The sequence below is a fragment of the Crocuta crocuta genome, unplaced genomic scaffold (assembly GCF_008692635.1).
Source record: "Crocuta crocuta isolate KB4526 unplaced genomic scaffold, BGI_CrCroc_1.0 scaffold78, whole genome shotgun sequence".
Taxonomy (NCBI): domain Eukaryota; kingdom Metazoa; phylum Chordata; class Mammalia; order Carnivora; family Hyaenidae; genus Crocuta; species Crocuta crocuta.
This window is the reverse complement of record NW_027532617.1, coordinates 3,797,950-3,825,636: the sequence shown is the minus strand read 5'-3', so window position 1 is coordinate 3,825,636 and position 27,687 is coordinate 3,797,950. Positions and strand designations below refer to the sequence as shown.

Here is a 27,687-nt window from a genome sequence, read left to right as displayed (position 1 = left end):
AATCACTAACTATGCAGAAGAAAAACACAGCAAGCTCAGTACTTCAGAGGTAATACCACCTATATGTAGCCCTAGGCATCTACACCTACATAAAAGAGGCAGGTCATACAATTCCGTAAGTTGTACAATACTTAAGCAGTTAGGACACAGGTAAAAAATCAACTTCCTATCTACCCAACAATGAAAATAAATGAAGGGAAACACCTATTAAAAACAGGCTAGACTTAGCTTGCCATTTCAGAACGGACACTACAGAATTATGATAAAGGCAAAGAATAAAAATAATACCAAATACAAAGCCAGATCAAAATAATTTGCCATGAAATGAACCAAACTCTGTTTATGTTGACAAGATAAAAATATGTGGTTGTTAAAAAGTTAGAGTACATACCTAAATGCCCTAAACAAATACTGGCACTCCTAAATGAGCTTCTAAAAATTTATTGTGGATTTATGCATGACATACACTTTCAGGCTGGGAAATGGCTGCCTTTTTTTTAAAAGCAAGGGGTGAGAGTAATAACCCAAAGTCATCTTAAAATATTTGCAAGAACTCTTTAAGATTCTCTTCACCCTTAGATAGTTAAAGTCTAATAAAACCCAAACAAGTTATATAAGAATTAAAATCTCTAAGATTAAAAAAATCTCTAGGATAAAATAATAATAAAACAGATCATCAGTCCTTTGCCAGTATATGGGTACAACAAGAAATTACATAGCTGACCTTACTTTCTCTATGGTAAGATGCTTTTGACTTATATTTACAATGGTTCATAAATTACTGGCTGAAATGATCACAAAAAAAAACTAGGACAGGTTTCAAGAACTACCCTTCAAGTGTTCAACTAAAAAAAAGATGGTCAAAATAAAAATTCTACTTTAATAGCATTGTACTATGGCTAACGCTTTGTTATGTACAAGTTCCATGGTCATGTAAAATTTCAACACAAGCAGAAGCTTAATACAGGATATAAAGACTTACAGAAGTACTTTTTGGGTAACTCTTCTATAAATCTAAAATTATTTTCAAGAGGTTAAAAAAATAAAAGCTCAACTAGTAGGAACTTACCATCTTTATACTAGCAACTGTGCTAAGTAAGAAAAATACTATTTTCTACCTCCCACGCTGAGTTTAACTGTTAGTTACCAAATGTATAATGAAGTTAGCTTTGACTGCTTTCCTATAGTAATTTTTTGAACGCTGATGAAGACAAAGCATATTTCCACAGAAACAAACTCAATAAAATGTTTTGACAGATAAAGTAAAACATATTCTACTTAATTGTAACTATGTCTCCTTATACATGAGTCTAAGATAAAAGTATCATTTAGATGTTTATTTAGGAAACAAATCAGAGGTTCACAGAAATAAGAAAGGAAACAGAATGGTCACTAATGTAACCAGACTATATAAAGCTACATCTCTCTCATTCACATACTCTCTCTCACATACGCACACACTACACACAGTGTCAGTACTCCATCGTAACTAACTCTTAGGTGACTAATCCACTTGCTTTGAATAATAGTTCAATTTCATGTAACATGTTAAGATCTCATTTAGAGGAAAAAAGCCTCAAGAAGAAAACACTAAAAATGATGTATTAATCATTATCTCAAATCAAGTATCAACCTCTCCCCTTAAACAATAAACACGATTTCATGTCTCCAAATGAACCCCAGTTCCTAAATTATGAATGATAATTTAAAAAAATTTAAATACAATCCCAAGTTGTATATGCTCTATTTTGGTCCAACGGTACTGCCAAATATTTCTTACCATGGTATTTCATTAAAATACCATGTGTCACAAAAGCCTGGTTGCCAGATTGTCTTTATTTGTAACAGAGCTAAATCACTGAAAAATTACGTAACCACCTTTAGTAGTCATTTGCTGAGGGTAATGGTGTGATACTAAGCCTCTTAACCTGTACTTCAACAACTGTTCTTTTGCAAATTTTTCTTTTTAAGAACAAAAGAAAAACACTCAAGGGGATTGGGAAATAATCATTTTAATCTACATAAGCATAATTCACACCCAAAATGCTTAAACTGTGCCAAATTTCTGGCCTTCATAACATTTCTTAATTTTAGTTTTCTTGGTGAGCTCTGCACTGCCTCAAAAAGTATCCTTTAATGGGTTCAGTTAGCATAAACAATTTAGGTCTGTGATACCTGTATCTAATGAAGTATAATATATAATCAACACTGTATCACCTAGAATTGTCAAGCTGTTTATGAAAGCCTAAAACAAAATCCCAAAAGAATGAGCTACTTTATTTAACATATAATAGATATTTCTCATAAAGCAAAGCTTAAATATTTAGTTTTTGATACTCTAATGTATTTCCATAAGCCTTTAAGTCTACAGTTTTATAGATACAGTTTTCCATCAGGGATGGAAAATTATAGATATATAATTTATCTTTACATGTAACTAACTAAAGACTTTAAGAGGGTGTAGGCTACAAATCAGGTACAATTTAGTCATACTACCATACAAAGACCTTATAAAATGATCAGGAAAGAGATGTTTAACATTATTGCTTAGTCTTAATAAAACAGCAAAGTTTAACCAAATTGATGCCTCTCTACTCTTATTTATAATGTTTCTGATACATTTAAATCATAGTGCTTGGCAAGTAAATAGGTACTGATACAATGTTTTAATTTAATTAGTTGCAAACAAATTCCAATTTGTTAATCAATGCATACATTCGTTTACTACTGATACTACACTACCTCAGAATTAATCCTCCTAGAGAAAGTAACCTTCCCAAGTGAGAAAGCAATGCAGAGCTTCATGTCTTGAAGATTTTCAAGTATTATAGGAACACAAACTCATGGAAAAAACTAATTAGAAATCTGATATTCCATCTTGGCTTTACTAATTATGGGATAGTAGGAACAGAGGTGAACCAAACAAATGTTCCTTTACACCTCTCTGCTAAACATATTATCATACCAAGAAATACTGTAACTGTTTTCTAGCTTTTCAAGTATAGGACACAACTACAGTTCTAACAAGTAAGAAGAAATGGATAATCAACTGTAGGTAACTCAAAAAGAAGATGGGAGGCACAAAAAGATAATCTGACTTTGGCTTATAAGAACCTACTGTTGACCCTGAAATGCCAGACTCAACAATAACAACGACGATGACAACAGCAACAACAAAAGATTACAGCAGCAAGCCAACATTTTACCACATACTAAGAATTCTGAAATAGGCAAGAACTTTTTCCCCCTGTCAACTCATTCTGTTTTATCTTCTTTTTGTTCTTCCCGCTTTTTGGTTGCAGGGAGTTCAAGGCTTGCCCACTGCATAGGCTCAGCTTTTCTCATGGTGATCTCGATCTTTGTTGCAGTCATAGTTACGTAACTTCGCGTGACATCAATCACCTGCAATAGAGCAGAGACAGCTATGGTGAGCCTGGCCATGGTATTTTTTAAGCCTCAGAGGAAAGCACTGGTCCTGTCTACGCTAATAATCAAAGTTCCAAGCTTCTAAGGGCATTTATTTACTTAGATTTAAACTTTTAGTATCAATTAATGGTAAGTTATATACCTACTTTGCATCAATGATTTCCAAAGTACTGCCTTTTTACTGCACAAATGGGTATTTCAAAGTATATATTAAAAAAATCTGGATCCATTAATACTTACACCCCATAATTTCACATTTTGATGAAATTCCTTCTCTCCTTCAAATACAATATGCACATTTAACTGAAAAATAATACAGAAAGTTGAGTAACTGATGAAATCCAAGTTGAAGAAATAGGATTTAAAACAATGATTATAAAGATAACATACGGCTATAAATCATTTAAGGTTTAAGACACTGCTAATTTTTTTTTTTATAATTTAAGGAAACCATTTACAGAAAAGAAAAATTAACTTGAAGCTTCATATTGAGAACTAGGTACTATATTATTGGAAAAATCTTTACTACTGTAATACTCCAGAATGCTTCAGAAATAATTTTATTACACAGAAATTTTCATTTAAACAGTTTCTGACAGTAATTTCAAACTATTTTTTCAAATGGAAAAGATTAAAAAAATCTTAAAATTGGCCATATATATAATGGATTTATAATACATTAACATAAAGAGTAATATATGAGACAATTTTTAGTCAAAATTATTTAGTATACTTACCAATGTACTATTTGCTACTACTTGGCTAAGTTCTGGAAGTGAATTTTTAGCATATACTGAAATGGTGACTTCACCCCCAGTCTGATGCCAGTCATGTCTACATGGAACAACTTTTTTCCCCTGTAATAGAAGAAAAACCTTATGAATTTATAAAGTGCCTTATGACCTCTAAAAAAGAGGAATCTGACCCAAATAACTGAGAAAAAAAATAACCATGTGCAACTGAGCCCTTAGTGTTTTTAGGGCAAGCAACTTCTAAAGTTCTCACCCAAAAGTTTAAACAATAAAACATATCACAATACAAAGAATCTTTATAGTTTTATGGTTGGAGAACATGCTTAGTCTTCGTTTTTGTTTTTTTTCCTTTTGGAGCCATTGCATTAAAATATATTGAAAAAGACAACTTAAGAACTCCGACTAAACTTTATCCAAGTTTAACATTTCTGAAATCCACTAAGCAGATTCATAAAAACATTCTCTGAAGACTAAAATAAGACATTTGCTTAATGAAATAATCCAGACATCTTGACCTCATGCATAAAAGCCTCCCATTTATTTTCTATAGATTGGAATTTGACTATAAATTGTCATTTCCAATTTCACAAAGTGGAACTAATGACTATTTATAACTATCCGCTACTTGTTTCGAATAATTATTTTCCTCCCATAATAACATGCAGAAAAAAGTGGGGATCTGTGGAAGTAATGTTTTGGTTATTATTATGGAAATAACTATTACCTACCAGTAGAAATAACTGTGCTTTATCAATGACTATTTTAAAAAGAGACAAATTGTGATTTGTTTTATAAATGAGAGCAACTTAGTCACAGAGTGCAGGAATCTATGAAACACTATTGTTGAAAAAGTAGTATTTACATTTTGGTACAATTTTGCTAACTGATATGAAGTACTTACAACAATTATATTTTGTGTCCTAAGCTATAGCTTAGACACTTAATACTTGATAACTATGTATGCATTAAAAAATAAAAACATCATTTCTTCAAGGGTTATATTATAATAGGAAACATTTTATTTTTTCAAGCTAAACCTTTTAAAATTTAAGTCCTTAGGGAAAATATAGGGAAACTTTACTAAGTCCTTTTGCTAATAAAATATTCCTAGAAGATCTGTGGCAGACGAATCATTATAACCTGAAGGATATATTTATACTTCCAAAGCATGTTATTAAAAATGACAAACTACAGAATATTCAAATGGAGAATGAATGAATCCCTCAAACAATCTGAAAATTTACAATTATTCTGTAAGTTAAAAGACACATACAATGAAAAGGCTGACTGTGTTAGTGGGGTTGTTAGTGCCAGTACAGCACATAAAACTAATTTAATAATTATAAAATACATTACAGTAGCTAACACATACTTACTAAGCAATAAATTGCTTGGTTATAAGTTAATGGGCTTTTGGATCCTTAATTTGCACAGCTTACCTCTTTTTTAAAAAAACTAGTGAAGTAGGACTAATGCTTTTTTGTTGTTTTGATAAATTACCGTGTAGCTCTTAAGCAGAGGCATTCAAGACAATTCCAACAAGTTTGCCTACCTCCTCTTTGGCCACTAGATGGAGTGTTTTTTGCATCGTAAATGGCTGAATGAAGTTTCAAGTGGCCAAAGGGGAATCAGAGGTCTAAGTGATCAATAACCTCAAATGAATTCAACAATGATTTTTGAAAAGCAAAAAGTGGGAGCAGGCTATGGAAATACAGAAACATGTTCTTCAATTCTGGCAGGCTTTAGTATTTCACAAAAACCTGTACACTTGTGTCATCATACACAATGTCTACTTTGATCAAAGGGCAGTGCTTTGGAAGCTTGACTCAGATTAGTATTTTTAGGCACGTGAAATCTTTAATGTATGAGACAGAAAAACTTTTTAAAAATCTGAAGACAGAATGATTTTTAATCTTTTACAAATGACTCAGATGAATACATCCCAACATGTTATTCTGAAAAGGCTACTTACAGCATCATTCTTAGTCCACATGTGTTTTCCTGTTGTACAGCCCTCTTGGGCTAAGAATGTATTGAAATCTGAAGTTTTTCTTCTACAACAGCTCCAGTATTTCATCCTTTAAATTATCAGAGAAAAACTTGTAAGTGTGCAAAGTTAGTATTCTACAAGGTGTCTAATGTACTAAACAGTTAAAACTATCAGGAGACTAATCATTTAAAAACCAGAATGCCATCTACTGTAGCAATTTTGGAGCTCCTGAGTAAAGACGCTTAAAACCATCAGAAAATTCCAAACCTGCTTTTCACTAATTGTTCACATTCCAGTTTCCTCATAGAGCTACCAAAAAGTGGTATAAACAAAGATTTCAAATCCCCAAATTTTAATAAGCCAGGAAAGTGAAAATATGCAAACTAAAAACTAACATTTACACAACTGTGATAGTCCTAAAGTAGGTGATACCATTATTTATATGAGACTAAAAAGACAAAAATTACTGTAAAGCTTTGGGTTTGAGCCCTACAGAATATGGAAAGAGTGGAAGACTTTAACACAGTACTGCATTTCTATCAACTACAGTGTAATACAGAAGGGGAGCAAGATCTCAGTTGAGGGCTGTGGAAAGCGTAGGTTTTCTTGGATGCCAGAATGTTGGTGTGTTAGTGCCCCAGGGCCAAAATGCTCCAAGTCCTGTAATGTACAGAACAGTTCTTCACACTAAAAACTACACGGCACAAATGGAGTATCCCACTGAGAATTAAGGAAATAAGGAAAAACATGAGGTTCGAATCACAATGACCACTTAACTGTAATGTTGTTTTCTCTTGTGTAAAAAGACAAAACTCACGTTCTAGGTGACTCTAAAGATGTTGACAATGCAAGTAAAAGACCTGATAATGCTGCATGGCAAACAATGTTTATAGGCATATTAACTTTTCTAACCTCTACCGTAAAGTTTTAATTAGTCATATAGTAAAAGTTACCCTTCGTGAAAAATAGGTACTCCAGAATGATACACACAGACTTCGTCTAGACTCTGCGGACCCTGATATGTCTAAAATAGAAAAAAGAGGAAAAAATTACCTTCGTATCTCAACATTATATATCATAAACATCTGTAGTACTGGTGACCTCTAAGAACTATGAAAATGCTTAATAACAATTACCTAGAACATTCATAAATTCACTCCAGGCCATTCCAGTAAGGAATGGAAAATAATTCCTTTTTGGCTACGCTTAAATTTTAGATCCCTGTGAAAAAGGCAAATAGAAAAAGTAGGCAATGGGATACATTAAGATGCTCTCAGACTTTCAGGTATGAGGTCACATTCCAGCATATTCAGGTATTTAAGTTTATAGAACAATACTGAAACCAAGGAATTAGTACTCCCAACAGAAATATAGTTAAGGCATGATTTATGTGTATCGGAAACTCTGTGTGGGCATTACGAATTAAGAAGCAATTCTGGAAGTTCTACGAGTGTTGCTGAATTCTTATCCCTAGGAAGGGTAAAATGAGCTGCAGACCTATAAATATATCCAGGGTTTGTCTGGAAGATCCGGGCCCCACTGCTGCTGTAGGTGAAGGCCCTACAGATGAATTCACAAAAAGTTATGTTAATAAAACACAGATGCAGCCAGTAGTATATTTCTACGTTGGTATTTATAGCAACCACCTACAAGTAGAGAAAATAAAATTCTGTATATTTACTTTTTGTAAATCCAAAGTACTGGGTTGACAAAATGCACATCTCCTCTAAAGATATTCCATAAGCACATAAAACAGTAGGTTAGATTCTGAACTTACCACTATTGCCCCTTCTCTTCTTCCCACCTACTCCCAACTCCCGCTCTCTTCCCACCTTATTTCAAGTCACCATATCCATTTTTTCCCAAAGAAAAAAAAAAAAAAAAGAAAAAAGTCCCCTCCCTTCATCCATGGTTTCTATCACAAAATCCTATCAATTTAGCTTGAAAATACCTATCAGTTTAATTTGCTAACACGTTCCACGGGCAGACTTTAGACAATGAGACTAAACTACCAGGTTCCAGTTCATTTACTATCTAATTAAAACATGTATTAGTCTCTTATCTATAGTCTTTTAATTACATCCACCTCATACCTTGCAGAGTGATCAGTTCCAGGTGGTTTGTACATATAAATGTGCCTCTACATATGAGGAAATATTCATGGCCTTAAAGCAAGCAGATTTTTAAAAACTACACAAAGGGTGCTAGTCAAAAATAATGGACAAATTGGATTTCATTAAAATTAAAGAGATTCTTTATCAAAACCCATTGACACCATGAAAATGTACAGTATCTTTCTCTGACAAAGGAGTCTGGCTGAAAAATAAAAAGAATGGCTAAAATACAAAAGACTGATATTACAAAGCATTCCCAAGGTGTAGAACAAATGAAATCAGCCACATACACTGCTGGCAGGTGTGGAAATACAACTATCTTGGAAAACTACGAGGAAATACCTGTTAAAGCTGAACATATACATACTCTATGATCTGGAATTCCTTTTATAGTCCTATGCCTAATAGAAATATACAAATATGTCCCAAAGTCAGGCATAAAAATGTTCACTGTAGCATTCATCAAAAAAATGTAAAGGACAAAAGGATAAAAGTTGACTGGCACATTCACACCATGGCATATTTTAAAACAATGAAAATGAACAAACTACACCTATATGCCAGAGATAACTCTAACATACATTTCACGAAGCAAAGGAAGACAGGCACAAGAGCACCTGGTCTGCAATTCTATTCACATTAGGCTCAAAAACAGGAAAAATTACTCTATACTGATAGAGAAATGTTGTTGCTTTTGGGAGAAAATAATAGTTGGGAAAAGGTATATGGAGGGGCTCTGTGCTATGAAAATTCCTTGAGCTATAATTTACTTTTTAATGTTATTTTTCAATGAAAAAGATCAAGTTTCTTTAATGGCCTCCATTACCTACAGTAAGACCTAGCTTTGGGGCACTGTAAAAGCCCTTCAAGACCCCCTCCTTGTCTCTTTAAGCTTCAACTCCACACCACCAAATTTTGTACCATGATTATTAACGATTTATTGTTCCTAAAACTGCTATCACCTCTGCTTGAGACACACTTTCCCTTTTGTCCATTTACAGGACTGACACTCATTTTTCAAAATTCATCTGAAATGTCTTTTCTCTGATCTTGCTGCAGTACCCTTCCACTTCCACGGTCTCCCCCACCCCAGTACTCAATCATTCTCATTTACCTACTACTTCTACCTTACATACATGTGACTACATTTCCATTTCCATCCCTAAATAAGCAAGGTGATCTCCAATTAACATGAAGGAAAACTATAAACCTGCTCCCCTAATCCTGTTTTCTCCTTCTTGGTTAATGGTGTCACCAGTCACCTAGCTGCTCGAGCCCCAAGTCCCCTTCAAAGTTCATTAGCAATTCCTACTAACACTACGAAATAGTATTCATTCTGCATGATTTGTCATGAGCCAGGCAGGCACTGTTCTAGGCATTCAAGATACAGCAAAGAACAACAACAAAATCCTTTCCTCGTAAACTTTACAAGAGAGGAGGAAGGGAAGGGAAAGTTAGTTGGGGTAGATCCAAATCAAAATACATATGCAAAAAAAGTAGTTTATTATAAGGTCATTAGTGCCCTGGGGAAAAAAAAAGGGCAGTGAGAGTGGAGATGTTGGAGGGCACACAATTTTAATTTTACAAGGCGGGGGGAGGGAGGATCCTCACTGTGATGTTTGAGTACATCCCACATTTAACCACTTTTAAAAAATACCCTCCAATCCCACTGCCTGGTCTTCTACAAATGTGTCCTACCTGGTTTTCCTTCCTCCAATCCCCTTATTACTCCATTATATTTGCCATGTATCAGCCAAAGAGGTCTGTCAACTAAAACCCCTCCTTACAACAGACAATGGCTTCCCNAATTATGCCCTAAAAATCTGCCATAATCTTGCCCACCCCTTACTCTTACCTGTCACACCACTGACTAAATCGCACTGACCTTTCTCCTAATTCCTTGAATAGCCAAGGTTCAAAAACTCTACATGTACTGCTCCCATATCAATTTCAAGGTTTATATAACTCGCCTGCTACATTAGATTTCTGATTTAGTGTCACTTCCAAAAGGATTTTCCTGATAGCCTTACTTAACAGCTTTACTTGCTTGTCTGCTGTATTTTCTTTATATCTACCTGAACTCATAACTTCATTACGTAAGTGTTATCCTTCTCTATAAATTATAGGATAACCTCCACAACAGCAGAAATTTTCGCTTTACCTAATACTGTATTTCTAGCCCCTAAAGCAATGTCTGGCACACATTTACTGTGGTCAGTAAATGCTCACTGAATCAGAATGACTTTTTCCCATTATTCTATTAGACTGTTTGTCAGACAGTCTCTTATCTGTGTTTATAGCCCTAGCCCAAGCACACTGACCAACACATAATAGGCACTCAAAAGTTTGTTGAATTGAATGAGTAAACTGCACTCCCTTCTTTGAAAATTAAAATTTTACTTCCATGACTCAACACAAATTTTACAATATATACCTTTGAACACCCTCCATTTTTACATGAGGTCCCAATCTTAATTTCATCACTGTCCTCTTCTAAAACAAAGAAAAGAAAATCAAATTAGAAACATTAAAATAGATTCTATAGTGTCATTCTTAAGTAACCTCTTTCATAAAAAAAGTATTTGAAGAAATATTTAAATATAAAAAACAGTATTATTTTTAAAACAATTTTAAGTTATTAAGTTTTCTATGTAGCCTTTTAGGTAATACATTTAAAAAGTTAAGATAAAATCAACTATTGTGATTAGGTTTTGCCTGTGTCCCCAAATGATACATGACACACTTTTCTATTCTATAATGCAATACAATATCCAACATCTTAACCCTGTAAAAGGGAAATCATGAAAAAGGTACTATGTTCTTCCATGATATGGAGTGTACGTTAGAAAAAATTGAGTATCTTTTATATCATGCACAATACAACACTTATAAAATAAATTTAACTGTTAAAAAAGTGATGAATCATGGAAGAAAAAAATTTTAATCAAGTTTCTCATCATAATACAGCCATTATGAAATAAACCACTTCATTCTGGTATTACTGGTATTTAGAAAGCAAAATAAATTCTTTACTACAATATACTACCTTTTCTTTATATTCAGTGAACTACACTGTCTCTTTTAGATTGGTTAACTGTAGAGGGAAAAAAATTACAAAATAAAATCTTACCTTTTTTATTTTCTTCATTCCCTGATGACAGTTTAAGTTTATCAAGTGCTTGTTTTAGGGAGGCAGATATTTTTAATTCCAAGTTTGTCATTGGTTCATCTGGGCTGGAGAATTTTTATACTTTATTACCATTTGTGATATACCAAAACTTTTTTTTTTTTTTACTAAAAATAAATCCATTAAGAGCCCATTTATAACATGAAGCCAAATGCTCATGAATCAGGGCCCTCACATTAAATAATATTTTACAAATAACTGCCATAATATATCTACACTTCTAAATTTTAACAGGAAAGTTCTGGTATTAAAATATTAAGTCTCAAATAACCATGCTATTGCCAACACAGTAAAATTATTAATGTATTCATAACAGGAAGAAAATAAAGAGTAGGATTCCAAGTTTGCCAATAAGGGGCCATTAAGTACTTTTACATTCCACACGTAAGCAGAATGCTGGGCATAAAACTAACAGGTAATAAATATGTACTAAGTGGGTCCATATTCCTACCAGTGGAGATAATTCACTTAGTGTGGACAGTGGTATATACATCTATACACTCATATACAATTCTATCACAAGGCAATTTTAGTAGGATTAAAAACCAATGCAATGACCTCTAACACTTCATACTGGTTAAGTGTTGTATATGCAATTTATTTAAGGCCATTCAATAAGTATTAAGAATATTTACGAAAACAGTAAAAATAAAAATGCTAGGTTATTCATTCCACATCCTTAATGAAAACAACTACTATAAGGAAGATGTATAAGTATTAACAAAGTATGTAAAAACCTATATTCTCATAATTTCTAAAATATCAAATGAATTTAGGACAAAATACTTAATTTCTCTTCTTCTTAGCTAAATTGTCAATTATTTAAAGAAAATATTAACTGAAATTGTCAATTACAGTAGATACTACTGTGATACTTAGAGCTATGCCAAAATTGTCTTTTTCTCATAATTTTTTTAACTGACAAGTCAGGCAGGTATTTGGTAAAGTCTCTAAGGATTATGAATAAAGTGAAGATGGAATAAAAATCATTCTACGTAGTTTGGTTAAATAAACAAATGTCACTACATCTCTCAGTCTTCTTATCTTGGTCCAGTATTATTCAATATGCTATAAATTTCTTTTTTTTTTTTTTTTTAAATGTTTTATTTATTTCTNAGTAAAAAAAAAAAAAAAAAAAAAAAGTTATGAAAAACATTAAATCCACAGTGTGAATAAAAATATCAACTAGGGCCATATTTGAGGCCACAAATCATCTGTTTTTTTAAGTCTTATATTTTGGTTGTAAAACAACACTCAAGTGCAACACGAAGGCCTGGTATAACAGCAGTAGACAACATGTATGTGTGAGAGTGTACAACAGAGTTTAGCTGACAAGGTGACTATAAAGAACCTGTGTCATCTACTGCAAAATGAGCAAAAAGCATTTTAAAAGTACTTTAATAGATCTGCTATGTAAAACAAATAAAAAGTTTATAAGTAATTAATATTATCAGTATTCAGGCATCTGAAAGTTGAGAGAGGCGTGACTAGGCTTGTTCTCAGTGACAAAGCATCAACAAATTAGAGAGGCAGGATTTGGCTCAATATAAAGAAAATATATAAACTGACCCAGTAACAGTAAGAATAGAATGCTTTATAATAATAAAAGTAAATTCTTCACTAGAGTTATTTGAAAGGAAACTACACATCCTTCTGTCAAGAATGTCCTAGAAGATGTTCAAGAAAACAGCACAAGAATGGATAGGAACGTCTCTAAGTTCTTTTTCAACTCAAAGTGATTCCCAGACAACAATTCCTTTATAGAATTTCACCATGCCACAGTGAAAAAAGACATGTCACGTCACAACAAAGATGTGTGGTTCTTCTGCTCTGGACAAAATTATGACGACACAGTGAACACACATGTGAATATGTTTACTGTGTACATGTCCCCGGGATGTAGAGGGATAAAAATGAAAGGTATGGTTAAGGGAAAATCAAACAGATCTACACAAGAGCTATAAACAATTTTATATAAAATTATAAAATACCATGATCAAATGCTATTTTATTTAATTGTGACAAAAATTATAACTGTATGAAGTTTACCTTGGCCTTTTTATTGCTTCTACCGGTTTAGGTGCTTGAATGATGTGCTCCTGAAACTTGGGTTTCAATTCAGAAAGTTCTTTCTTCTCAGTAGTCTTGACTTCAGGTTTGACTGGCTCAGGTGGTTTCTCACTATTATGCCTACCTTTTGTACAGCCCTGTTAGTGACAGATTAAGAGTCAGCCTATCATGTTTTTCACATGCCCTGACAAATTAGGTTTCGATTCTTTATTAATAAATTATCTTGTATGCTTTCTCCACTTTCATCACACTGACATACTTTAAGAAACTAAAAAATTGAACTCCAAATCTGCAATATTTGTAAATGAGTTCTTATATCTGAATGTATTTTAAAAGGAGCCTTTAAATTATGCTTCTTAAATATCAAACTTATACTATATATATAGCATAAGCTTGTTTACAACAAACAGGGTCTGGAGATCTCACATGGAATTCTTCAAACTATTTACATAAAAGGGTCTTGATTTGAGCTCTAGTTTTTCTACTTATTAGCCATATGACCTTGAGCAAGTTAATCTTTTTAAACCTGTTTTCTCACCAGTAAAATGTAAGTTATGGCACTTAATATTTTTTGAGATTAAGTAAAACACTAGAATATTTGTCAAATATGGCAGGTGGTAAATGGTCAACCAATGCTAGTGATCTTTTCCACATTCCATGGAGTCATACATGCATTTTAACATCCTTAAAAATCATAACTTCAGTGACATGTCATTTCATGAACAACTTTTGTTTTCTTTCTGAAGGGCATACAAAACAAATGGTACATCTTGGTGCATCTTAGATTTGATGATGATGTATTGTTCCTCACTAAAAATGCCCTAAACTGTTGCCTAGCACTTCTTTCTTCATGTACTTTAAAGACTACTAACACCAATACAAACCTAAATGTGGGTAATATGTTGAAACTTTTATTTCTGAAACAGATAAATTCCTTATTTTAAAGGCTATCAAGGGAGATAAGCTCCACTTTAAAAGAAGATTCCATCTGCAAGTTAACAGACTATGTGATAGATGTCCAAAACTCAGATTTCTCAAATCTGACCTTCCCACTATATGAACTTTCTCAGGAGATAGGCTAGGAAAAAAATGAATACTTACTGCAATGCTTAAAAAATCAGAAAAATCAGTTGTTCTTCTCTTACAGCAAGACCAGCCCTATAAAACATGACGGAAAAAAAAAAAACCCGAAAATTGAATTTGCATAGAACCACAGCCTGCTAAAAGGGTCTACTTGCACTTATCTCCTTGAATCTTGCAGTGACTGGCACATAAATAGATTTCACAGTTGTAAAGTGGCATAAATGATTCATCTAATCAAGTGAAGTGATTTTTTTAGTCTTTGATTTAAAAAAAAAAAAAAACCTAATTAACCAACGTTAGAAGTGATTTGTGTTTTGACTAATCACAAAAGGAAGCACCTTAAGATAGGGAAACAAAAACTGCTTCTGTTTTCAAGACTAGTAATTGATTTTTTTGAATAGAAACACTATAATTTCTAAAAACATCAGACATTTTAAAGAATGTGGGGAGTAAGTGAAGTGCTTTACTTTAAAAATCTGATTAAGTTAGAGATGATTATAACAATTCAGCTTCTAAAGAACTCACTAGCTGCTCCCCAACAATAAGCATTCTACCTATTTTCAGAACAACATAGATTTATTAGCACAGCAGCCTAAAAATTGTTAGGTCTTTGAAGGTTAAAGGATCTTTTCAGTGACAAGCATAAAAACATGGAAATTCTAATGCCGTGTGTGATTTCTAAACAAAATACCAAGTGGCTTACCAAGAAATGGCTTTAAGTTGTCATCTGTAATTCCAATATAGTACAGAGAATAAGAAAATAAAAATGCAGCACTTTTAAAACATGGATGTTTCAAATTACACTAAGGGCTAGGATTTGCACATGTCCATTTGGGCCTCACTGCTTTTCTCAAGATAATGTATGAAGAATTTGGTAGTGATTTTTTTCCCCCACTCTACGCACTTATAAAATTATTTTTTTTTAAGTTTATTTGAGAGGAAGAGAGTGAGCACATATGTGCGAGCAGAGGAAGGGCAGAGGGGGAGAGACAGAGACAGAATATCCCAAGCAGCTTCTGTGCTGTAGGGTCTACAAGCATGGGCCTCAATCCTACAAACTGTGACATCTTGACCTCAGCCAAAAATCAAGGGATGGATGCTTACCCTACTGAGTCATCCAGGCACCCCCAAGATTATTTTAAAGAAAATGTTAAATATGCTATAATTCAAATTTTCCTTTATTTTGAAATTAAATTCTCTTTTACTCTGAATTGAAATATAGATAAAAACCTACTGTAACGCTGAAATATAGAATTTAGTACTGATAATATAGTCATCATTTAAGTCATTCTAGATGAGAAAAAGCTTTATTACCTTACACATAAAGAAAGAATGACAGCAGATATTCTGGGGGTACCAGGAAACATACAGGATATAGACTAGCTGTTCCCAAATATCAATCTGGTCTATGTCCCCAGTAAAATAAAAAATAAAGGATAAATTTAAGTATGTAAGAATAAGGTTGTTTCTTAAGAGGGACTGTCTCCTTTCTTTGTCTATGCCACTTCTAATTTAATTACAACGTTCTAACTTCTCATTTGCCAGTAAACCAGCAACAGGAGACATTACACTGATTTATGTATTTGTGCTTTGAAATCCAATGGTCCTACAAAGTATAGGTCTTCAAGAAATGTTTATAAGACTCTAACGAACAGTAGGATTGAAAAGTAGAAAAACAAAATTACTTCAAAGTGAGATCATTAAGATTAATTCAGCAGGGCGATTAACAGCTGGGCAGAAAAAAAAAAGCAGCAGCAAAGATGAGAGGCTATTTCTGGAATAAGAGTTCACTTTAAAAACTGGTTTGCAGTAGCAAATGATACACATAAATGGAAATATTTTGTAGAGCCATTGGCACAGAGATGACATTTAAGGGCAGAAATGAATGAACTAAATGAGAGAACTGGAAACCAAAAACAGAAGTGAAGGAGGTTAGGAGATAGAAACATATCATAGGGGAAGAAAAAGAAAACATACAGTAAGACAAATAAACACAGAATAAATGGCAATCCAGGAAAGATAAAAAATATCCCCACTCCTCTGCAAAAGTAAATATTCCCAAAGAAGCAGTTTCCATCCCCAAAAGAGTTTGCAAAGAAGCTAGAAAGATGTAAGGAAGAGTCAGGTCTCAACTTGCCCTATTCTGTTTTCCTCACTTAGAACTAACCGGACTCACATAAACTTTTTATGTGTTTATACATCTTTATTTACACTTGGCTATCTAACAGTTAAATCCCAAAAGGGTCCACCTACTCCCGGGAAGGTGTAATTAGAAATTCGGGTGTGTGGGTGGCTCAGTCAGTCAAGCGTCTGACTCCTGACATCAGCTCACGTCATGATCTCACAGCTCTTGGGTTGGAGCCACGTCAAGCTCTGCACTAAAAGTACAGAGCCTGCTTGGGAGTCACTGCCTGACCCTCCCTAATTCGTGCTCTCACTCTGCTCCCTCTCTCTACTCTCAAAATAAGTAAATAAACTTAAAAAAATTCAAAAGGCATCAACAGTATTTAAAAATATAAGACTATTTATGTTTCTAAAAACGAAAGTACACCAAGATCTAAAACCACGGCAGCCACACCGCAACATTTGCACGTTATCTACTGAGATAAATGTACCACGTTAACATAAATTTTAAAAGATCAATAAACCTACCAAGAAAAACCTGATCAAACAACATTCTATTTTTTCTCCAATTCTCCAGAACATCAATAAAGTACAGGTGGAAAACAGGTGGGATCTGTCCGTCCTGCAACTAGCACCCTTTACTGCTGATAACAATCTCCCTCCAATTCAGTGCTGCTCTTATTAGACAGCAGCTGCCCAAGAGACTGGGAAACCAAGATTCAATACAAATACTTTCACTTCCCCTCAAAATTGAAAAGTGAAGAGATGTAGAGTAGAGAAAATGAGAGCTGGGATGGAAATAACCTAATTTTATACTTGGGAGAACCTTAAGATCACCACCTACTGTCTCTGCCTTTAGTGGAGTACTTTACTTGCTAACGGGCCTCAAAATGGTTATTAAGAAAACACAAAGTCACAAGCTGAGGAAAAATGATGAGAAAATATTTAGTATTACACCTTTAAATTTAATACACAAATACGAAGAGACTGAAATATACCAAGTTCTTACCTTTAAGGCATCATGGAAGACTGGAACACCTGGGTGGTATGTACAAGCATCTGGTCAAAAACAAAGAAAAGGAAAACAATTAACTTTATAATGAAGAAAAACCATTATTTTCTTCAGATGTTAACATTTAATCCTTTTTCCAAATGCAGGTAGTGCTTTGCTCTTCCTTAAAAATTCACAAATGCTCCAGTTAGACTCATGGCACAGTGCTTAATATAATATTATATTAAAATGGTAATAGTTAAGGGGTGCCTGGGTGGCTCAGTTTAAGCATCAGACTTCGGCTCAGGTCCATGATCTCACAGTTCGTGGGTTCCTGCACTGGGCTCTGTGCGGAAAGCCAGGAGCCCAGAGCCTGTTTCAGATTCGGTGTCTACCTCTCTCTCTGCCCCCCCCCCCCATGCTCAGTCTCCCTAAAATAAATAAATGTTAGACGAGCAGTTGTGTTTGAATGGCTCAGAGTGGGGCTTGGCCCGGGAGGGAGGGAGCCGAGGGACTTTCTAGGCTGCCGGGTGCAGCTCATCAACACCAGGGCAGGGCTGAGGTGCCGCAGTACCATGAGGCTCCCGTATTTAAAAGATTATGGCATCTAAAGCCCAAAATGTTAAAAAAACGAACATTTTGTAATAATACTAACAATCATTCCACTGATCTTCCTAGAAAAAGGATCTCTAATTTTACTAATAAGAACATGAAGGAGGTTAAGAAATCTTCAAAACAGCTGGCTGCTTACATAAATAGAAAAGTTGAACAAGCTGTGAAAAGCCCAGATAAACTACGTAAGGTGATTTATCGCAGAAAGTGCATCATCCTTTTCCAAATCCTTGTTACAGAAAAAAAAACAGTCCCCTAGGAGTGGGGGCTGTGACATGGCAAATAAAGAAAATGAACTGGCTTGTGCAGGCCACCTGCCTGAAAAATTACGCCATGACAGTCGAACATATTTGCTTAACTCCAGTGATTCTGGTTCTTCACAGACAGAAAGCCCACCCTCAAAATAGCGGTTTTTTTCCTGAGGTTTCTCAGGACCATGAAACAATGACCCAGGTTTTGCTCAGCAGGAATTTCAGATTGAATGTAGCTTTAACATTCTGGAGAAAGAGAAGTATAAGTGAACTTGTAGCTTATTTGGTGAGGACAGAAGACCTTGGAGTTGTCGTGGATTGTCTTCCTGTGCTCCCCAATAGTTTATAGGAGAAAAAACAATACATCTCACTGGCTGCTGTGTAGATTTGTTGCCTCTAGTCAAGTTCCTACTTAAAAGCAAATTTGATGAATACATAATAGTTGGTTTAAACTGGCTCCAAGGAGTCATTAAAAGGTGGTGGTCAGAACTATCATCCAAAACAGAAATTATAAATGATGGAAATATTCAGATTTTAAGGCAACAATTAAGTGGATTATGGGAACAGGAAAATCCTCTTACTGGTAACATAGCCAAGGATGTAGATGCTTATTTATTACAGTTGCACTGAGACACTGTCTACTAAAAAGAGCATTTGATTATTCAAAATGTCCTCAGACTAAGATATCCAAAAGAAAAAAAAAAGGTCTCATCTGAGAACTGTGAACTGTGGAAGAAAGCAAAAGCTTTTTTTCCCTTAAAAAGCCACATATGAAACCACTAATGAAACCCTAACAATCTACTTCACACTGAAGTGGAAAAATATACAAAAGGAGCAGCTTCAGCTTCAATGAGGTGAAAGTGCACTATGAAGACTTGTTTGCCTTTGCTGCATTTGGGACTTAAATGGTTATCTGGTAATGTTGTTTAAGAACTGCTGGGTCTTAATGCAATCCTGCATAAAAATATAATTTATACTATGTCAGAAGACAGGATTTATTACTAGGAATCACAAAGACCAATCATCGTTACTTTTTTGAAGATTGTGTTTTATAAGAAAAGACTTCTTACTCTGAAACGACTTTGCAAGTTTAAAACGTCATAGCAAGTAATCAGTACTAAAAATGTGTTGTCCACACTGAGATACTATGTACAAAATGCCTTAATTATTAATAAGCCAATGTGTATGATATGAATATCTCTTTAAAAAATTAAAACCAACCATGCTTCTGGCATGATAAAATCATGGAATTAAATCAGGGGTTTCCATTCATGTAGTAAGTTCTTAAAACTTACTCCGTACCATTTTTAAAACTTGAGAATATTTTTAGTATCTGATTTTTTTTGCCAGAATCATTGTCACATATGTGTTATTCCTATATTAAAAAAAAAAGGTGAATGTGTATTCGTATGAATGCTTAACTAGAAATGTCCATGGAGTTGGCTAGTTTATATTCACTTTTTATTGTATACAGATTTCTAGTATTTTCAGTTCTGTATCACTTACGCTTTCTTCATTTGAGTAAATTCACTAAATATTTCTAAAAAAATATATAAATGTTAAAAAATTAAAACAGTAATAATAGTTAAAATTCTAATTCAAGAGTATAATAACTGTATATAAAAATAATACAGGGGCGCCTGGGTGGCTTAGTCGGTTAAGCGTCCGACTTTCACTTAGGTCATGATCTCGCGGTTCGTGGGTTCGAGCCCCGCATCGGGCTCTGTGCTGACTGCCAACTCAGAGCCTGGAGCCTATTTCGGAGTCTGTATCTCCCTCTCTCTCTGACCCTCCCCTGCTCATGCTGTCTCTCTCTCTCTCCTAGAAATAAATAAAAAAAAAAAAAATTAAAAAAAAAATAATACAGACCAGTACAAGTATATAACAAACTGTATTCTATTCCTTTAATCGTTGTAGTTAAATCTATTTAGTACCAAAATTTCAAGCTCCAAGATTTTGACGGTCCTCTTCCAATTCTATTTACAAAAATACCATCCAACTTAAGTGTGCTTATGTGCACTGATCCATAAGGAGTCCTCAAGAGATTCTCTACAAAGATTTTTTTGGAGGGACAAGTTCAAACTTTTAAAAACTGATGCAATAACTGATTGCTAAGTTAACTTTCTTAGACAGGGGTCCATATCTAGATACAAACTTATTTAAAAATAGCTTAAGTTCTACAGTCTATTTTCAGGGTTGTCACTGATTGTTATTCTGTATTTCCCTCCCCTCCCCATAACACCATCAATTTCTACAAACTCTTCTATGAAAATGGGCTTAATACAAACAGCAATATAAAGTATTACATTAAAAATCAGATATCAATTATTTCCTGACTAGACACAACCATGACTTAGAAAAAAACAGGTCAGTTCCACACCTGTGAAATTTTTTTAAAAGGCTACTTTGCCCCACCTTTCCTTGTCTGCTTAGCTTTCAACTGCCCACAACCTCTGATTCCTGGTGTTGCCTTAAAATGATTAATTCCTGGTACTTACAGAAATCCTCCTACCCCTAGAGTAACAGCCAGTACAGTTTATTAATTAAGGGTAGTAGTGGAATTAAGGGCTGAAAAAGGAGATTCAAAGTAGAAATGAATAGCAGAGGGATATAAAGTTGAGAACAGAATCAAAGAACAGAGTATTTTCAAATACCAAATAAACATCGTCATAAAACGCATAACATGTAACACACTAAGAGGCATTAATCATAATAATGGTCAGATTGGGCAGAATGGTAGCAGGTGTGGGTCAGGTCTTAACCATACAACTAGTACGAACAAAATTTGAAAATCACTGTTTTCAAACGTAAATAACAAGCAGATGGTCATTTGCCTCTCTAGCCTTTATCAGGTGTACCAGTTTTGCTCAAAGTTAAATTTAATGGGTAAGAAACTATAACACAGTAGCAGTTAAGAGTTAAGCAAATGGAAAATATTGGGTCTTGGGTCAGACCGATGCTCAACTTCTGGCTCCGCCCTTTAGCAGCCCATTCAGTTTCCTTATATATATGGCTTAAGTAAAAAACTGTAAAGTGCTTTGTCCAGAGTAAGTGTATAATATGTGAAAGATACCAACTGTCTCCTTTAAACATTAAATTAGCTTGTGTTTCAAACTAATGATTCGTACCAGCTTAGAAGGAAGGCTTTTTACTTTTGTCAATAAAAAGGTCAACCCTCTTCCATTCTATAAAACTTTCTCCTAATCTACTCCACCGTTTGCTATTAGCTCTTATCTATTACTTCCTATCTCCATTTTCTTAACTTTCCACTCAATCAAGCAACTTACTTGAAGTTAAGTCTCTAACCCCCATTCTGGTAAAGCAACTACATTTTCAGCAACCTTACTGGAGCTCCCTGCTAAATTTAGTACTGTTGACCACACCATGCTTGAGTGTCCACTCTAATTTTCCCACTCCCCTCCACTTCCATCTCTTTCTTCGGCATTATACCATTACACACACACACACATACACACACACACACACACAACACCCACTGTTGACTTCCAAAAAATTCTTTATCCCCCCCTTTAATTTCAGGCTGATATATAACATTCCATAAACATACATACTTATTTGGGAATATTGTGACTCAACAAAGCATCAGTCTTTCCCCTTAATATTAAATTATAATATGTGCAGACACTAAGGTAATTTACTTTTTATGTAGGTTGTCAACAGCAAGGGAATAAAACCTCTTTTTAAAACCTCTTTTTCCTCAATTTTGCTATCCACTCAAACCTCACCATTTTCTCTTTGAGTAACATACTATTAAATCATAAAAAAGTTGGGGCGCCTGGGTGGCTCAGTCAGCTGAGCACCCAACTTCGGCTCAAGTCATGATCTTCTGTATGTGGGTTCCAGCCCTGCACTGGGCTCTACACGGACAGCTCAGAGCCTGGAGCCTGCTTCAGATTCTGTGTCTCCCTTTCTCTCTACCTCTCCCTTGCTCGAGCTCTCTCCGTGTTTCAGAAAATAAAATGTTAAAAACCTTTAAAAAAAAAATCACAGAAATGCCATGGCAGTAACATGAGTATTATACCAAGACTGAAAGACTAGATTCTACTTTATCCATAGAATCCTGCCAAGAGTCTTACTTTAAATTTTACGTCACCAATTCATGTGTGCCCCAAGTAAGTACTTCAGACATCTCAGAGGTGGGAAAGATTGTCAAAGGCATCGATTCACAATGCAGGAACCATGCTGCTACTATGCTGAACCCGGCTTCTCTATTAAATAGGCCTAATAATACATACTTCACAGGGGTATCCTGGAGAAGGAATGAGACGATGTGGGGTATAGAGAACATAGTTACTGCTAGCTGAATTCGACAAAGTGTCACTTCCCACAAGAGTCAAGAAACCAACTCATTTTATCCCACTCACCATTCAAAATTGAAATTCATGAACTGTTCACCTAGTCCGGCCACCAACTTTCATTTTACATCCTTAACTGCACCACCTAGAACAATCACTTTATCCTGAAGACGGCAGGTAATTAAAATCGCAGGATCACAGCGGAAACCCGCAACAAATACGGCTACTAAATAAGTAAAGGATAACGAATGTACCATTCATCCGGCCAGATAGATCAAAACTTTAAAATACAGAATAATGTTCCTTACCCACAACACTTAAGGGAAAAAAAAAAACAAACGTCGAGTCGACGGAGCAAGCCCGAAACAAAACTTTCGGAAAAATGAACTTCTATACTAAGACGGCGAGCCGAGCTGCGAGGCTGAAACAACTCGCCCCCTGCCCAGCCCTCGCGTGCGTCTCCGGCTCACACTCTCCCACACTCCCTGGCACACGCCAACCGCTAAGCGAGCTCCGTAGCACCAGGTTAACTTTTGCTTCCCCCAAGAGGCGGGTGGGGGCGGGGGGATAAAGATGTTCTAAATTCCAGGCGAATCCGCGAGTGAGCCGACTGCCGCGAGACACGTGGGAGCCCGGAAAGCGGGTCCGTGGGTCTGCGNGACGCCGCTGCCCGGCCCCCGCGCCCCCGCAGGCGGGCTGAGAGGGCGGCCCAGAGGGACCCGGACCGGGGCAGCGCGGCGACGGCTTGCGGGCGGACCCCGGGACGCCCTTGGCCCAAGGGCGTCCCCCGGCTGAGGAAGACACGGGAGGGAGGNCGTCGGAGTTGGTCTCGGGATCGAAGCGCTGGCCGCAGCCCCGGTTGTAGCACAGCAGGGCCATTTTCTTTCCCCACCGTTACGGGTCGGATCCAGACACACGGACGAGCGAAAGGATGCGCTTACAGTCCCACTGTCGCAACCACCGGTCTGAAGGCTGGGGCGGCTGCCGGCTTCCGGAAACGGCCGGTTCCGCTTCAGGAACCTTCGCGAATTTTCCGGTCGCGCAGGCGCAGAGAAGACGGGAAGAGGCGGAGGGAGCAGCGGGAGGCCGGGCGGCAGTCGAGACGCCGTGGGTCGGGCTCCGGAGGGTGGCNGGTATTTGAAGAGGAGAAACCCTAAAGGCAGAAAGCGATGCTTCCCGAGGGACTGACGTGCCGTCTCCAGATTTCGTCACTGGCTGCGGCTCTGTCACTCAGCCAAGCGGCCGCCCGGCGGCCTGACCCCAGCACCGCAGCCTCCTTGGTTTTGAGAGGAGCATAATCATGGCATTGTTCTGTTCGCCCCCTAGCTGCTCCAGCGTGGGTGCAGAACCCCCACAGTATTTCCGAGCCCTCTTCCTAGAACGTGGAAGCCTGGCAAACGACCAGAGGACTGGTGGACCATTGTCCCTGGGTGATTGTGTGTCCGCTGCCCCGGCCTCTGGAGCAGTGGAGAAGAGCAGGCATCCGCAGCAGCTGTGACTGAAGTCAAGTCACTTTGAAAATACAAAGCACTTAAAATCAGAACATCGAAAGTACTGATCAAATACAGTGCTAGAAGTGGTCACTATTGCTCTAAGACTCTGGGGGTAAATAAATCGTTACTATTTCATGTGAGTCTCCATCTGATCACTGTGCCAATACTTCTTCAATCCTGAAACTGCTGATTTCATCAAATGCATTATTTAAAAAAACACAACAAAGGCATGGTAATATACTAACCGGCACAAGCGAAAGATACTTGTATATCCAACTTGTATATTTCCCAAAGTTGGGGCGTTAGAAATAAAAGCAAACTCTTTTTGATAGGCAGGTATACTGACAGTCTTACAGTAGTAATATCAGTAGTTCTTAAGTTAAAGTAAAAAGCTACATATTATTTCTAGTGATCCCAGATCTTTGGGCTCAAAATCTCACTCCTGTAAAAAGAAAAAAAAAAAGACTTGTTACTTTCCCATAATCCTTTCCTCTTTTTGTATATAGAAGTGTTAAATTTCTATGCAGTAATCTCAACATAGAGACATACAATGTATTATTCTTCGTTTAACCTGAGTATTTTTGTTTCATAATCATTATAAATGGAATTGAATAAATTGGCACTATGACCGGATTTCCCTCCAGGGTAAGTTTTGAGAAGTGGCAGTACTGGGGGTAAAGGGCAGAAGTTTTTAAAAACAAATTTAAGATTTTTAAAGGTAAGTATAGCCTATTGTTTCCAGTAGGTGGCACCTATTTTCAATTTCACCAGCCCTTGGTTAGAGAAACAAACCATAGAAATTAATCTTACACAATTAGAGAGATGGAGATGTTTAGAAAGTTTTGGTTGTGGTTAAATTCATGGTCTGAGTGTCCTACTACCACTGCAACTTTATCAAGATTATTAGTAAGTTCTTTCAAATACTTTTAATGTTTACTATCACTTTTTTCAACTACCACATTTTATAATCAGAAAATAATAAATACTGGGGCGCCCAGGTGGCTTAGTCGGTTAAGCGTCTGACTTTCGCTCAGGTCATGANTTATAGTAGATAATTAAAAAATGCAGAACTATTTCAGGAACAAAACCAATAATTCCATCATCCAGCAATAAGTACTATATCACTAGAATAATTTATTGATAAATTTATTTCTAGTCCCCTCCACCCCATCCTGGGCATTTATTTATTGGTATGAATATTAAACAAATTTTAAAAATAGCAACAAAACCCCCCAAAGAATTGGAGCTGTGATGTATATTGAAGTTTATGTTCCTCTTTTGGCTACAAAATTAAATCATTCTTATTAAGAGAATGCCGGGAGCCACACTGGCCTCTATGGATGGCAGTCACAGCAAGGAAATGGCAGTGTTTGCACAGCTACCACCATGAGAAATGAAAACTGGTATCTCCTGCTACTACTGGCTCATGCTGTGCTGGTATTGACCAGGCCTCACAATATTCTATATCAGCCCAATATTCTGAACTCAGATACCTCATAAGGAAAAGCATATTCCTGCCTTTACAAGAGAGATTTCAGATGAAAGCTCTACGGATGATTGTCAAAAGGCTCTTCCTGAGGGCCTTGCAGATCCAAGACTTAGGGGGTTAAGAACACAAGAGTTACAACTGAGCCTGGCCCCGAGACAAAGAGCCTAATTTAGAGTTAAGGTACAGATAAGGGCAGAACTTAAGTTAATATTTACACCTTCTCCTAATTGGTGATGTATGGCAGTCCCTTCCCCAAGGCCTACTTTCTGCAAACACCCTCCCTTACAGGTGGCTAGCATGAGGATAGATAAGAGTAGCTAAAGCATTACCCACAAACAAAAGGCTGACACTTTTAGGGCCTCCATGGTGTTCACACATTCAGCATCAAATAGGTTTCCACAAACAACTTATTAACCAACTCAGAAACATTCATTTGAGAGCCAGACAGAATGACTCAACCCATCTATACACTTAACCTATGACCTAACCTTAGCGTTATTAACTTAGAACAAATATGTATCCTGTCTTTTACTAAGAATACCCTAATTCTCTAGTTATAAGATTTACTTAACCTCACTATAATTGCAATAGTTCTGCAAGAATATTTCTGTAAAACCTGCTTCTGTACACTTTCCAAAGCATCTTATCACAAAGAGTTATCCATTGTAAAAATTCCTTTTTCTGATGTCATGTTATCATTTAACCTATAAATAAAGACACCAAAACCGACAGGACAGAGATGCCTGCCTGGTGATCAGAAAGAATCACGGGGCTCTCTCACTCTCTCTCTCGCCGACACCGTCCATCCCTCAGGGACCCCTGACCTGCCGGAGCCGGCTCGGCCTCCAACAGGAGAACAGAGACAGGACATTCTACTCCATTCCCATTATACATCTATTCCATTCCCACACTCCAGTGTGGACTACCACAAACTGTTGGAGAAACTTGTGGTGGTAACACTGGATAATTTACATAGCTTTAAATCCAGGTCCCATTCCCTCCCCCAACAGACACATACTGTTACATAGAATCTTAGGATTTTCCCCATGTTATGGAAGGAATGCTATAGAATAGTTAAGAGTGGACTTTGGGAGTCCCTGGGTGGCTCAGTCGGTTGAGCGTCTGACTCTTGTATGATCTCAGGGTTGTGGATTGAGCCTCACTGTGCGCTCTGTGCTGGCCTTGGAGACTGCTTAAAGTTCTCTCTGTCTCTCTCTTTCTCTCTCTCTCTCCGCCCCTTGCTTGTGCACTCCCCCCCCCCAAATAAACAAGATAAAAAGTCTTAAAAAAAAGAAAGCTTTGGACTCAGACCAGTATTCAGACCCTAGCTCTGAAATGCAGTAGCCAATAATCTTTTCAGGAAATCTCTTTGGGCTTCCATTATAGACTTGACCTGGAAGTCCAATCTCCAGGCTTGAGAAGTGATTTTTAACTTATTTTGACTAGTCATATAATTGAACACATATATTTATCTCCATTTTCTCCTCAGATCCCACTAACACTGTGGCAAAGGAATAAATATATTAAACACTAAATGAAAGTAAAAATTTTAAAATATATAAACCCACAAGGACAAATTTGAATAGGGCATTGCAACAAATTATATCAACAAATTTTTGTTTTAATTTTGTCTTTATTTTGTATTTAGGAACATTTGTGCTTTTGTTCAAATTGTTCTCTGTATACTAGTACCTAATTATCTCTTACTTTTTTCTTTCTTAGGCCTTCCTACTCACTTTGCCAGATTTGACTGACTTTTAGTTGTTTCCTGTAGGGCAATCAGTGAGAT

General features: G+C 36.1%; 1 protein-coding gene and 1 pseudogene across 1 annotated transcript; one reads left to right on the top strand and one right to left on the bottom strand.

Annotated features, from left to right (window-relative positions):
* Window positions 1-1,322: 1,322 nt before the first annotated feature.
* Window positions 1,323-23,933, bottom strand: CHORDC1 (cysteine and histidine rich domain containing 1). The gene is made up of 11 exons (XM_077780608.1): window positions 23,733-23,933; window positions 17,756-17,806; window positions 14,641-14,697; window positions 13,519-13,676; window positions 11,413-11,516; window positions 10,717-10,775; window positions 7,122-7,192; window positions 6,151-6,256; window positions 4,164-4,283; window positions 3,667-3,729; window positions 1,323-3,402 (listed from the first exon to the last, which is right to left on the bottom strand). Exons 1-11 carry the CDS (start codon window positions 23,793-23,795, stop codon window positions 3,256-3,258), a joined length of 999 nt encoding a protein of 332 aa, XP_077636734.1. The 5' UTR covers window positions 23,796-23,933; the 3' UTR covers window positions 1,323-3,255.
* Window positions 18,338-19,230, top strand: LOC144245204 (KATNB1-like protein 1 pseudogene; annotated as a pseudogene).
* Window positions 23,934-27,687: the final 3,754 nt, after the last annotated feature.

What these genes read in the sequence shown, in the direction of transcription:
- CHORDC1 (XM_077780608.1), bottom strand. Translation starts at nt 23,795, where the DNA reads ATGGCCCTGCTGTGCTACAACCGGGGCTGCGGCCAGCGCTTCGATCCC. An exon ending in CTGATTTTTTAAGCATTGCA is followed by an intron (nt 13,677 to 14,640) that starts GTAAGTATTCAT and finishes TGTCACTAACAG; the next exon opens with GGCTGTACAAAAGGTAGGCA. An exon ending in GAATGAAGAAAATAAAAAAG is followed by an intron (nt 10,776 to 11,412) that starts GTAAGATTTTAT and finishes TCTTTGTTTTAG; the next exon opens with AAGAGGACAGTGATGAAATT.